This window comes from Puma concolor, chromosome B3, assembly GCF_028749965.1.
Source record: "Puma concolor isolate L17-30 chromosome B3, mPumCon1.1.hap2, whole genome shotgun sequence".
In the NCBI taxonomy this organism is placed as follows: domain Eukaryota; kingdom Metazoa; phylum Chordata; class Mammalia; order Carnivora; family Felidae; genus Puma; species Puma concolor.
In genome coordinates this window covers 110,368,976-110,381,312 of record NC_141672.1, presented here as the reverse complement: position 1 = coordinate 110,381,312, position 12,337 = coordinate 110,368,976, and the positions used below count along the sequence as shown (strand labels likewise).

Here is a 12,337-nt window from a genome sequence, read left to right as displayed (position 1 = left end):
AAAACTGAACTGCACGTAGCAAGAGGTGAAATAAGGCCAATAAAACAGGTCCCAGCAAGTTGTGAATAAATGAAAAGGCCACTGCCTATCCATGTTTGGGGCCTAATCCTAACATCTGAAGCAAGCACCATGGAGTTCAATCATGCTCACCCTACAAACAGCGCCCTGGTTCCTCTAACAAAGGGAGAATTCCGAGTTGCACAGAACTTGGAGGTAACTCAGGAAAGAATCTGATTGTTCCAAAGACCGCAGGCGTGAGACGACACACACCTGGTGCTCAGAAGCCCCTCCATCCACACTGACAACTCACTTACGAAGGCCCTAGAACGCAGCCATCCAGCCTATAAACAGCTCTGGGGAACAGAGAGACTACTCTCAATGTCTCCACTCCCCCAGCCGCTCATGTGGCACCCTGCACATAATAGGCACAAAAGTAAGAGTTGGTGAAGCTGGACCCATGTTGATGAACTAATGTAAACCCTGACTGGCTACAAGTGCCAAAAACCACAGAAACACAGGCTGTTAGGGTAGGCAGGGGTCCCCAGAGAAGATCTGGTCCAAACACTGCTCTGCAGAGAAAACCCTGAGAGAGTATCAAATTTAAAGACAGCAGACCTAGTTAGAGACACTGCTTAGAATTTAGCTCTGTGGGGATGCAAGCTGGTGCAACCACTCTGGAAAATAATATGGAGGTTCCTCAAAAAAACTAAAAATAGAACTACCCTGCGACCCAGCAATGGCACTCCTAGGCATTTCTCCACGGGATACAGGTGTGCTGTTTCAAAGGGACACATGCACCCCCATGTTTATAGCAGCACTATCCACAATAGCCAAAGTATGGAAAGAGCCCAAATGTCCATCGATGGATGAATGGATAAAGAAGATGTGGTATATATATACAATGGAGTATGACTCGGCAATCAAAAAGAATGAAATCTTGCCATTTGCAACTACGTGGATGGAACTGGAGGGTATTATGCTAAGTGAAATTAGTCAGAGAAAGACAGAAATCATATGACTTCACTCCTATGAGGACTTTAAGAGACAAAACAGATGAACATAAGGGAAGGGAAACAAAAATAGTATAAAAACAGGGAGGGGGACAAAACGTAAGAGACTCGTTAATATGGAGAACAAACTGAGGGTTGCTGGAGGGGTTGTGGGGGGGGGGGGGGAGATGGTCAGAATTTAGCCCTGACACTTACTGGTTATATAACCCAAGCTAATTACTAAGCCCCTAGAGGCCTTGTTCCCTCGCCCACCTCGGGGAGGGTGGTCAACATTGCGTCACATGACAGGGCTGATGTGATTAATAACTTATATAACATGGCAAGGACTCACCAAGCGGTAGAAAATGGGAAAGCTAGTTACTACCATGTCTACCCATGCTGCCACCCACCTCCCATTATTTTGGCAACACCTAAGAGAAAAAAGGCCTTTCCGGTCACTGGTTTATCACCATTGCCTCCACCCTCCACCCTCTTCTAGTTTTCAAGGAACCTCCACTGCCAATTACACATCTTCATCCAAACCTCTGGGCTAGAGCTAGAAAACCAACCATCATCAGCACGAAAAGCCCAAGAAACCCAAAGCTTAAGGAACACCCCCCCCCTTGCCCTGCACCCCACCAAAGGGAGGCTAAGACCCAAAGGGAAAATATCAGTACCCCAGGTCTGGGTGAGGACCAAACCAGAAATGTTCATGTGCTTTGCACAGAGGCTGCTTCCCTCCCATTCAAGCAAGAGGAACGAGAGCTTTCTTGGGAACCTTCAGGAGAGCAGGAGACGTTCCAGGTTCTATGTTCCATATGGCACCACAAAAGTTGGGCAGACGCCGGCCACCATACGTATGGCACTTCCTGACAATTAACATGAACAGAAGTTCAACATAATGGGGCGCCAGCAAGGGACAAACCTCCTGGGGAGGGTTCTCCTGGAGTTCATGAAGACCGTGCCTGGGGGCTCTCTCCAGAGGTCGGAGCAGAGCCAGGGTCTGGAAGGAAGTGGAGAAGCTGAGGGACACTCTGCCAGACCGAGGGCTCAAAGTTCAGCAGCCCTAAGCTCGCCGACTCAGTCATGTCAGCCCTCATCCCGGAGCTGTCAGCGACAGTGAGAATAAGGCAACCTCTACCGTTTGCACGAGACAAGCTTGGGGTAGGTGTGCCGGAAGGCTTACTCTGCTATTTTCACCAATCCTCACCGCAACGAGGTCCGTATGGTAATGGCCATTTTGCAAATGAGGAAAGGGAGAATGAGAAAGATAAAGAAACCTGCCCAAGGTCCTGACGAGAAGGTGACATCTGTAAACAAATCATTATTGAGCGCCTGCTGGGTGCCAGGGCTATTCTGGGCTTTGGAGACACAGTGGCAAACAAGACAGTGTCTACTCGGATTTTTGTGGAGAAGGGAGATATGAATAAACATCTCAGATTCCAAAGTCCCCTGGTGCCTAATGGGGACAGGAAAAAATAGCCATCACGAAGCCAGCCTGTCTCTCTGAGATTCTGGGCATCAAGAATGGAAACAGAGCCCCAATCACTATCCAGTGGATTCAACAAAGTACAGGCACTGGGGCCCAACAGCCTTGGTTTAAATTCTGCCAATTCCACTTACTAGCTGCATGACCTTGGTCAAGTTATTAACTTCTCTGAGCCTCAGTTTCCTCATTTGTAAAATGCAGATGATCTACCCATCCAATAAGGCTTGCAAAAATGCAATAAAATATTAATATGCGTAGGGTAGTCCAGGCTATAAAACCTGATAAATATTAGTTTACTAGTATGAGTATTGCTAGATTATTGTTGTAGATGCTGTTATTACTGTCAGTCACCAGAAAGAGAAGGGACTCCAGGCAGCTAATGGTACCAAGATCGGCAGCTCACATCCACACAATTAGCCCCTAAATTCCCTCTCACTTGCCTTCTCTGATGTGCATCAAGTGATATTACTTCTCTGCACACCCAAAGAACCCCTCCAGACTGTCCTTAAAGCAGATTATAGACTCTGAGGACAGGGATGTTTCAGCTTCAAAGCCCAGATGCCCAAGACGGTGACGTGGATCCAGGGAGGAAAAGGGAGGCAGCTGGTCCCAAACCAAAGACAAGACCAGAGCCATCCAGCTCCTAGGCTGTTGCTCCAGAGGCTAATGGGTTACCACATACCATGTGCTCCATACAGATACTGATCTCGCCGTCGCTGTAGAACGCGCCATAGAAGCCCACGATGTATGGGGAGTTGCACTCATGTAGAACCTGCAGCTCCCTTATGATCTGGTTCCGGATTGCAGGTTTGATCTCCAGGTGAATTAGCTGGGGAAAGAAAGGTGGGAGGAAGAGATGTTTTAAAAACATACGGATGGATGAATGAAAGCCTTCTTAAATGCTTAAGCTCTTACAGGTGGGAGGAGAGGACACAGGCACGTTTTAACAAGTCTCTGCCCGACCAGAGCACTCAGTGCCAACCTACCAGGGCAGGTAATGGTACGGGAGGAGCCATAATGAGGGGAGGACGGCTGTGCCTCCGCTCCTAGGAGCCAAGAGTGAGGAAGGGGGGCTCACCCCTCCCAAGCACAAAGCTGAAAGGAGCATTTCCTCTAAAAGGAGCCGGGAAGCCGAGAGAGGAAGACAAAGCAGCCTGAGGAGCCGGCTGGCACTCGGGGGCTGTAGAAATGGAGAGGTAGGAAGGACTGACAGTGGGGACCCAAGCTGCCCGGGGAGCTTCCCTTGACTTCAGGAGCCTGATGTGGTTGAGATTTGGCCAGGGCCTCAGGTGCCACCCATGTCCCTCTCATGTTGCCCCTTGTTTCCTCCAGGCAGACAGGGGACAGACACAACAAACATAGGAAATGGTTGCTGAATGAGATGAAGCTTCTAGAAAGGGCCGCAGACAAGGAGTGAGTGTCAGAGGACATGGAAACCAGTGGTTATCAGCATGGGCTGGAGTGACCAGTGAAAGCTAGACGAGAGGCAGGCCGTGAAGACGGGAAGACGGGCGCTGTTTGAAAAGATGGAGGGAGCAGCCTGAGCAAAAATACGTGGACGGAAGCAAGCATGGTGTGCCGGAGAACACAGAAGGGCCGGGCCTCGCTGGAGCAGGGGCTGTGTGCAGAAAGGGGAGGAGCACGGTGGACAGAAAGGGGAGTCCAGCTCGGACACTGCCTGCCACAGAGGGGAGCGGAGATGCTCCCTGCAGGACAGTGAGGGGGAAGCAGCGGCAGGGCCGGGGCCAGGCAAACAACTTGAAAGCAGGGTCTGGTGCATCGCCGGGGCTGCCTAAAAGCAAGCAGCTTCTGCTGCACCAGATAATGGCAAACAGGCACCCTTGCATTCTTTCCAAAGCACGCAGAAAGCTCGCAAAGGTCACTTGCTGTTATTTTCCAGTCTGGGGATGGGGATAAATACCCTCACACACCATCAGTGTGTTTATCCTATAATCTGATAGATGACAGGAGCTCAAAATTCAAACAGCACAACAAGGTACCGAGTGAAAAATCCATCTTCCTTCCACCCTTGTCCCCAGACCCCCGATCTTCCAAGAGAGAATGCAATCACCTATTCACCAAGTGAATTCACCTAGTCACCAACCTGATTCAGTACTTTTTTCTTTCTTTTTATTTTTTGAGTGGCCTCACCTTTCTGGCCATGACCAGGCCAGACGGCTTATGGGAGACCTTGAACACCACACCACCGTTGCCGGCGCCCAGCTCACTGATCTTCTCGAAGTCGTCATCCTTCAATTCCCCGACCTTCTGCTTCTGGGTAAGAAAGGCCTCCAGGCGCTTCCGTTGCTGCTCATCGAGCTCCAGCTCCTCCAGCTTCTTCTGCAAGGCCTCCAGGTTGGTCCTGTCCCAAAGAGGGAACATGAGTCAGAACCGGCATCAGAGAGGCCCCCCAGAGGAGCACCTGTGCTATGGCGAGCACTAGCTCCGGGGCCGGACTGGAGAACGAATGGAGGGACTCCAAGGGAGGGTTCCAGGTGCTGCGGCCCTGCTCCCTTCACTATGCCACCAGCCACCACTCCCTGTCACTACTCCTCACCGACACCTTTCACCTCTCAAGGCCTCTGTTTCCTCATTTGTAAAACGAGGCCTCTCTCACTATGCTGCAAGTCTACAGAAGGAACCAAAGAATCTGCTAATATCCAAAACGAGCCACCTTCATTTGTTTTAAAATCCCAGTTCTGGGGCGCCTGGGTGGCTCAGCTGATTGAGCGTCTGACTTTGGCTCAGGTCATGATCTCACATTTGGTGGGTTCGAGCCCTGCCTCGGGTTCTGTGCTGACAGCTGAGAGCCCGGAGCCTGCTTTGGATTCTGTGTCTCCCTCTCTCTCTGCCCATCCCCTGCTCGTGCTCAGTCTCTCAAAAATAAATAAATATAAAAAAAAAAAAAAAATGAAAACCCCAATTCCCAAACCCCCACTAGTGTTGGATTATTAAGTTAGCACCACATACAAAATAAAATCTATTTCCTAAAAGCACTAAACTGAAATCAAACCAAACTATCACAACAGACTCTAAACTATATGGCAACAGCAAAAACCCTCCTCTCTAATGTGATCAGGTCCGGAACCAGGTTAATCAAAATAAAGCAAAGAATCATAAAAATACCTACCCAAAATTTTTATTTTTGCATATAATATACATATAAAGGTGCATTTATTCACCCATCTTCTAATGTAGGCGGGGCAAGGCCCTCTCTTTGAGTAAGAGTCCGCTAGTAAGAGCCCGGTGCCATCTTCCTCACATGAACCAGCAAACAATACATCGTCTATCACTTCCAATTCCTGAGTCCTCAGAGTAAAAATGTAGCCACTTACTGAGTAATATCAAAATAAAATTGTAAGAGTTTTATGATTTCCCTCAATTTTAATGCTCATCTAATTTGACAGTAATGTGTTTTAGTGAGTTGGACTTATTGAGTCTTTCCATGGCTTGTAATTAGTGTTCAAAGCGGGGGGGGGGGGGGGGGGGTGGGGATCCCACTTCATTTGCAGTCATATTTCACCAGTTTATCTGATACTGAAGTATGTTACTTAATTGCAATGCCAGCCACAACCGAACAAACGATGCTGGGAACAGATGCTGGGAACACTCTGGTTCTGGGTAAGCACATAATTCAGCCAGTGGGTGCCGAGGCGAGTGGGCAAGGCAGAGAGCAGCCTGCTTAGCTGTGCATTCAGCAGGCTGGTGGGCAGTATGGGTTGTTTTACAGAGAACGAAAAAACATTCATTATTCCTGGGGGGTTTATAAGAACAGGGTGGTAAAGAGAGCGTCCACGGTGTTTCATTTGATTAGTCCCAGTCTAAACAAACAACATGGCGACAAGACAGGGCATCATTACACATCAGAAGGTTGGTGCCCAACCCCAACATACACACCGTTTCTGAGCTTCAAGGGCAGGAGTAAGCATCATCTTCTACTCTTCGCTCACCCTCTGTTCCAACTCTCAAGAAGGCAGGGAGGTTGAGACCTACTGCCTCCCCAGTCTATGGAAAGATCCAATACTGCCTTACAAGTAACTGTCCATGGGGCCACAGAGCACACAAGGCTGATTTCACCAAGTTTCCTCCCTGGGCAGCTCTCAGGGAAGAATGGATGGTGCCACGGACTGAAATGCGTCTCCCTAAAATTCCTGCTGAAGCACTAACCCCCAATGTAATCATGTTTAGAGACAGGACATTTAGGAGGTAATTAAGGTTAAGTAAGGTCATATGGGTGGAGTCCTAATCAGATAGGACTGGTGACCGGAAGAAGAGAGGTGACCTCCTTGCCTCCGTGCACACGCCAAGGAAAGGCCGTGTGAGGACACCAAGAGAAGATGGCCGTCCGCAAGTCAGGAAGAGGGACCTCGCCAGAACCCGACCGTGCTGGCACCCTCACCTTGGTCTTCCAGCCTCCAGAACCATGAAAAAATAAATTTCTGTTGTTTAAGCCAACCAGTCTATGACATTTTGTTATGCAGCCCAAACAGACTAAAACAGCTGGCAATTTTCTCATCCTGCTTAAAGGCTCAACTAAGCTGCCCCGGTCTGTCGGGGTAGGGACCCAGAACAAGCATGGCTGCAAGGGCACGGTGCCACCTTCAGGTTTCCTTTCTCTGAGGTCTGTCCACAGAGGAACCCATCAAAGACAACATTTAGAGACACATGTCAAACACAGACAGACCCTCACAGCTAAAACTTCGATGAGGTTACAGCTGCCTGTAGGGCTCAGGAGTCAGGCTGGAAATGCAGTCTCCAAAGGCTTCTGTGAGGCAGGAACGCTGAGCAGGATGAGGAAGAGGGAAGGACCGAATGGAAGGAAATCACTCTCGTCACAACACTGCCCGTGCTCTGTTTTACACTTGCTAATACATTTCAGCCACAACTCTACAATTACAACAGATAGCAAACTCAAGCACAGGCAGGTGAAGTGATTCATCCAAGGTCACACAGCTAGTGAGCAAGGAGTGAAACCTGGGCAGAGAGAATCTCTAATCTTATGCTGCACTACCTCTTCAAAAAGTTCAACACCTTCAAGGGAGGGCACTTGCAGACGTGGGTAAGGTCCCAGTGTGGGACATGTGCCATACCAGTGCTGGCTCATACATGAAGACAGTATACCTATGCAAAGAGCCCTTCACGCCAGATGCAATCCTCCCCGCACATCAAGCTGAACATTACCTTGCAAGTAACAGTGGCCACAAGAAACCCCATCCATCTGGCAAAGAAAAAGAGGAAATGTTGACTCTGCTCATTTTCCTGACTCTCAGTAGAATTAAGTAATTCTCCCACCTTCAGGAAGAAAAACTAAATCTTGGCTTCCTCCTTCTTCGACCTTCCATGCTCTCCTGCCCAACCACCTACCCTACCGGCTAAGGAACTGGCTCCTGATTCATGCTTTCAGAAGGCTATGCCACAGCAAAGGCTGTGCGCTGTGGTGGCAAGACTTTCCTGATGACTTGGGTGGTGGGGGGAGGGAATGGTGTTGCCAAGCTACCAAGCCATTAGTAATCAGCAATCCCAGACTCTTATCCCCGAGTAGTCAACAACTAGCTGTGTGACCATGGACCAGTCATTTAACTTTGACACATATCAAGTTTTCTCGTCTGTAAAATGGAGTAACAACTCCATGCTTCCTTAACCAGGGGAGGATCGAAACAGAAAATGAATGGGAAGGAACAATGGAATCTTCACACACTTGTAAACTAATGTTAGGCAAGTGCCGGTAGGCTGGAAGACGAGGAGCCACCGCCAAGGCAGCCACCGTGGAATCCAGAAATGACTGCCTTTCCTTTAACAACTCTTAAAGCCCTTGAAAAGTTTTTTTAAATAACTGTTGCCGAGGGGCGCCTGGGTGGCTCAGTCGGTTAAGCGGCCGACTTCGGCTCAGGTCATGATCTCACGGTCCGTGAGTTCGAGCCCTGCGTCGGGCTCTGTGCTGACAGCTCAGAGCCTGGAGCCTATTTCAGATTCTGTGTCTCCCTCTCTCTGACCCTGCGCCGTTCATGCTTTGTCTCTGTCTCAAAAATAAATAAACGTTAAAAAAAAAAAATTAAAAAAAAAAAAAAAGAACTGTTGCCGAGAATGAAAGACCAAGGATTTTATCTGAAGGTGAAAGGAAAATCCTGGCATCAAAATGGCTTTCAGTACTCATTAAAAAGAAATCCATCAATAATGTAACATTCTTTAGTATTGCTTCCTCCTGCACAGGGACTCAATGGTGTTCAACAAGGCTCATTTCTGCCCCGCCCCACCCCAAGGCAAAATGCTTCAAGCAAAGGAAATAGGAAGAGAGGGGACTGTCACCCCTCAACCACACCACAAATCTCCAAATCTCAGAGGGCAAGACCTGTGTCCTTCACAATCTTTGGTTTTAACTGAAATCAGCAAATTGAGAACTACAGATTGAGAAAGGAACCTGGAGCCCAGAACAAGAACTATCTGACACACACACGGCCCTCTCCAGGGACCAGTTGTGACATCTGACCCCCATCACCCTGTTCACCACAGCAGAGAGAAAATGACACATGGTCACGTGCATTCCACACCACGGCTGTCTTACAGTAAACACAAGTCTGTCGAGATACAAGATTATAGGTTTGAAATGGGAATGCAGAGAAGAGCAAGGAATGTGGAAAAAAACAAGGGCTGTCATTTATGCTCTGAAAACTCCAGGGAGGCACAATGCAGTGGGTGGAGAGGGATGATCCTATGGGCCGGAACATCTCCTTCTCTCTCATCCCACCCATCTGCTGCGCATAACTGCACCGCCACAACTGGAATCTTGCATTTGTGGCTCAGTGGTTTAAATCAGGAAGCAGGACAAAATGTAGCACAAGGAGGGAAAGGTAAAGACCTCCTGATCCAACCCATTTCAAAGGTGAGGAAACGGAGGCCCAGGTCTCTCAGCTCCTAGAACAGAGCTTCGTTCAAGGCCTCACACTGCCTTCCCCAACCCTGATGGTCACTGAAATGGGAAGGGGGAAGGAGGTGACGTCTAGACAAAGGAATGGGGTCTTCAAATGGCCACACACCAAACAGAAATGAGCCAAGTAGCACACAAATGCTGGCCTGTCACCAACCTGAGCCTTGCTCTAGCCCTGGGTGGCAGGCCCTGCCTTGGCCAGGAAGGAGCACAGAGAGAAGAGCAGAGGGTGACCATCAATCACTGAACTGGAGGAAAGACAGGGTCCCGGTACCAGCAGGTGGGTGTCCTCAGAGAGCCCAGGGCGTTGGGAAGTTCTCTGTCCCCTGTGGCATCTGGCAGATAGGAACACTACCGGGGCAGGGAAAGAATAGGGAAGACAGGAGACCTAAGCTGAGGGGGAACAGCACCAAGAGACAAACACTGCAATCCCTCAATTCTCACCCTATATCACTCCCATCTATGAGGTCTTGGGCAAGCTACTACCCTTCTGGTCCTCAGTTTCCACACCCATTAAAAAAAAAGGGGGGGGGGCGGGCAGTGTGGTTGTCTGGTTATCTCTGAGATCCAAGCCTGGGCACGTGACAGCCAGCTGAGGAAGTACAAAGTAAGACTGAGGGTGCGTTCAGGTTGAAAAGCTGAGGATCTTCAAAAGAAGGGAGATGGGAGGGAAAAAAGAGAACTGGTCTTAGGTTCTCTATACAGTCAAACCCTGGACAGCGGGGATGTGGGGGTTACAAAGAGCGTAAGAGAGGAAGAAAGAAGAATGGGCCTGACAGAGGAAGGCAGAGGGGCCAAAGGCACAGCTAACCACTTTCCAGACTCCAGCCTCGGCCAGCCCATCTGTGGTAGGGAGTGCAGTTTAGGCCAGCCCCAAACAACAAGGTGGAGAAGAGGCTGTATACCCTTACACCTCAACCCTGCAGGCCATGCTGGGAAGGGCTGCTCAAGTAACTAGGCAATAAAACTCTAGGTCATAAAAAAAAAAATGTGTTCTTCTGCATCTAGGTAAAACAAAAACAAAAACAAAAACAGAAACAAAAAAAAGGGGGCAAAACTAGCCTATACAGTTATAAAGTAGAAAAGTGAACACCTTTTGGAGTGGGGAGCAGTAACCAGGAGACACGTGATGACTAATTTTAGGTGGCAGGGTAACAGGGTGGCAGGGCCACAGTGCTAAGGTATGTGGTCAAACTTGATTTGGAATGTTTTTACTAAAGTGGGGTTTTGAGGGGGGGGGGGTTGGAAATTGGTGAACTCTGAGTAAAGCAGCAGATTACTCTCCATAATGTGAATGGGCCTCACTCAGTCAGTTTAAGGCCTTAAGAACAAAGACTGACCTCCCCAGAGAAGGAATTCTGTCAGCAGGCTGCCTCTGGACTCCCAACTTCAAGTCTTCCACGGACCTCCAGCCTAGGCTTCCACAATCACATAAGCCAATCCCTTTAAAAGTTCCGGTCAGGTCAGTGTCTGTCTGTCTCCTCTCTCTCTCTCAATGCCCATCTCTTCCTCTGTCTATATACGTGTATCTTAGATACTGTGATCAGATTTCTTTTTATCCTTTTCCTCCTTGCATCTCAGTTTAAATTTCTTTCTTTCTTTCTTTCTTTCTTTTTCCAGTGTGGATAATTTCTTTCAACCTATCTTCAGGGTCACTGATTCTTTCCTCAGTTCCCTCTGGTCTGCTGATACACCTGTTGACCTTTGATATCGTGTTTTTAAATTTTTCTAGCATTTGCACTCGATTCCATTTTTAGTTTCCATCTCTTCTGAAACTCCTCATTTGTTCTTGCAGGTCGTCCATAAATGATGGTTATTTTAAAGCTCCAATTCACCGGAGTCTAGTTCTGTTACCGGCCTTATCTCTTGCAGGTTGTTTTTTCTCTCGTGATTCTTTGTGCATTTTAATACTGCATTGAGTGGTGCATCGTAATAGAAGACTAAGGACTGAGGCAAATTGTCTTTATGCTTAGAAATGGGTGCATTCTTCGGTCATGCTGTATTAGTCAGGAATGGAGCTAGGTTTGGGTTTTCTTGTGAATGCTGGTAATTTCAGTGCACCACAGGCTGCAAGTTTCTCGAGCAATGGGTTTTGTCTTGTGCTGAGAGTGGAGCCTGAGCTGCAGAGGGTTTTTTTTTCCCCCTTCAGTGTTCCCACGCCTCCCTCAGCTTTGAACCGTCCCATGATGCCTGGCCACAGAGTGGGGTCCTTCTCCACGCCCTTGCTCCTCCCCCAGGGGTGGACTGCTATCACTCACACATAATAATCTCACGGGATCTCTATGACCACCTTTGATTTACCATCACATCACTGGCTGAAGGTACCCTTAACTGTGTATTCCTCCTGCTGCTTTCCTAAGGGCCTTCTAGGTGTCAAAATGCATGCATCCCCAGAGAAGGCCTGGGAAGATTAAACAGTCAGTATAGTCTTAAAGGAAAAAGCAGTCCGCACGTACTGCTGGACACGAAGTAACGACGCGAAGTAACGACCAGGGCCTCAAACTGTACACGGCACAAGCCAGACACTGTGCCTGTGGTAGCCATAGGGAGGTTCTCTCTTGTCCTGGTCTTGAACAGGCCCTGTGAACGTGGACTTCCCCTCCTCTCCATGGCAACCAAAACTCTGCCTTGCATCTGTGGCAGTTCTTGGGCAGGGGAAAGTTTCCTATTCCTCCTCCAGCATAGACCTCTGCTTCATGTTGGTGTTGAACCCAGCTTTGGGCTTAGATTCTTAGGCAGCTGTGGGAAGACACGCTTCAGTACAGCCATTCTCTCGCCCGGTTCGTAATGTGCTTCACTGAATTTAGCACAAGTATTTTTTTCCCTTTTCCTTGAGGCTGGCTGCTAATGTAAATCAATTCTTGGCCACCTACTCTTCTCTGCTTGCTGACAGATGTATAGGTGAGCAAAGCCTCACAGTCGTTGCTCTTGAAA

The 12,337-nt window shown here is 48.6% G+C and overlaps 1 protein-coding gene across 3 annotated transcripts in view; it reads right to left on the bottom strand.

Moving 5' to 3' along the window:
• The window catches only part of MAP2K1 (mitogen-activated protein kinase kinase 1), a 79,389-nt gene that overhangs the window by 36,487 nt on the left and 30,565 nt on the right, over positions 1-12,337 (bottom strand). For all 3 annotated transcript variants that reach the window (XM_025919190.2, XM_086710998.1, XM_086710999.1), the window contains exons 2-3: positions 4,630-4,840; positions 3,161-3,307 (exon numbers count right to left, since the gene is read on the bottom strand). In XM_025919190.2, the coding sequence (XP_025774975.2) occupies positions 3,161-3,307; positions 4,630-4,840 (358 nt within the window). The remainder of the gene's footprint in view (positions 1-3,160; positions 3,308-4,629; positions 4,841-12,337) is intronic.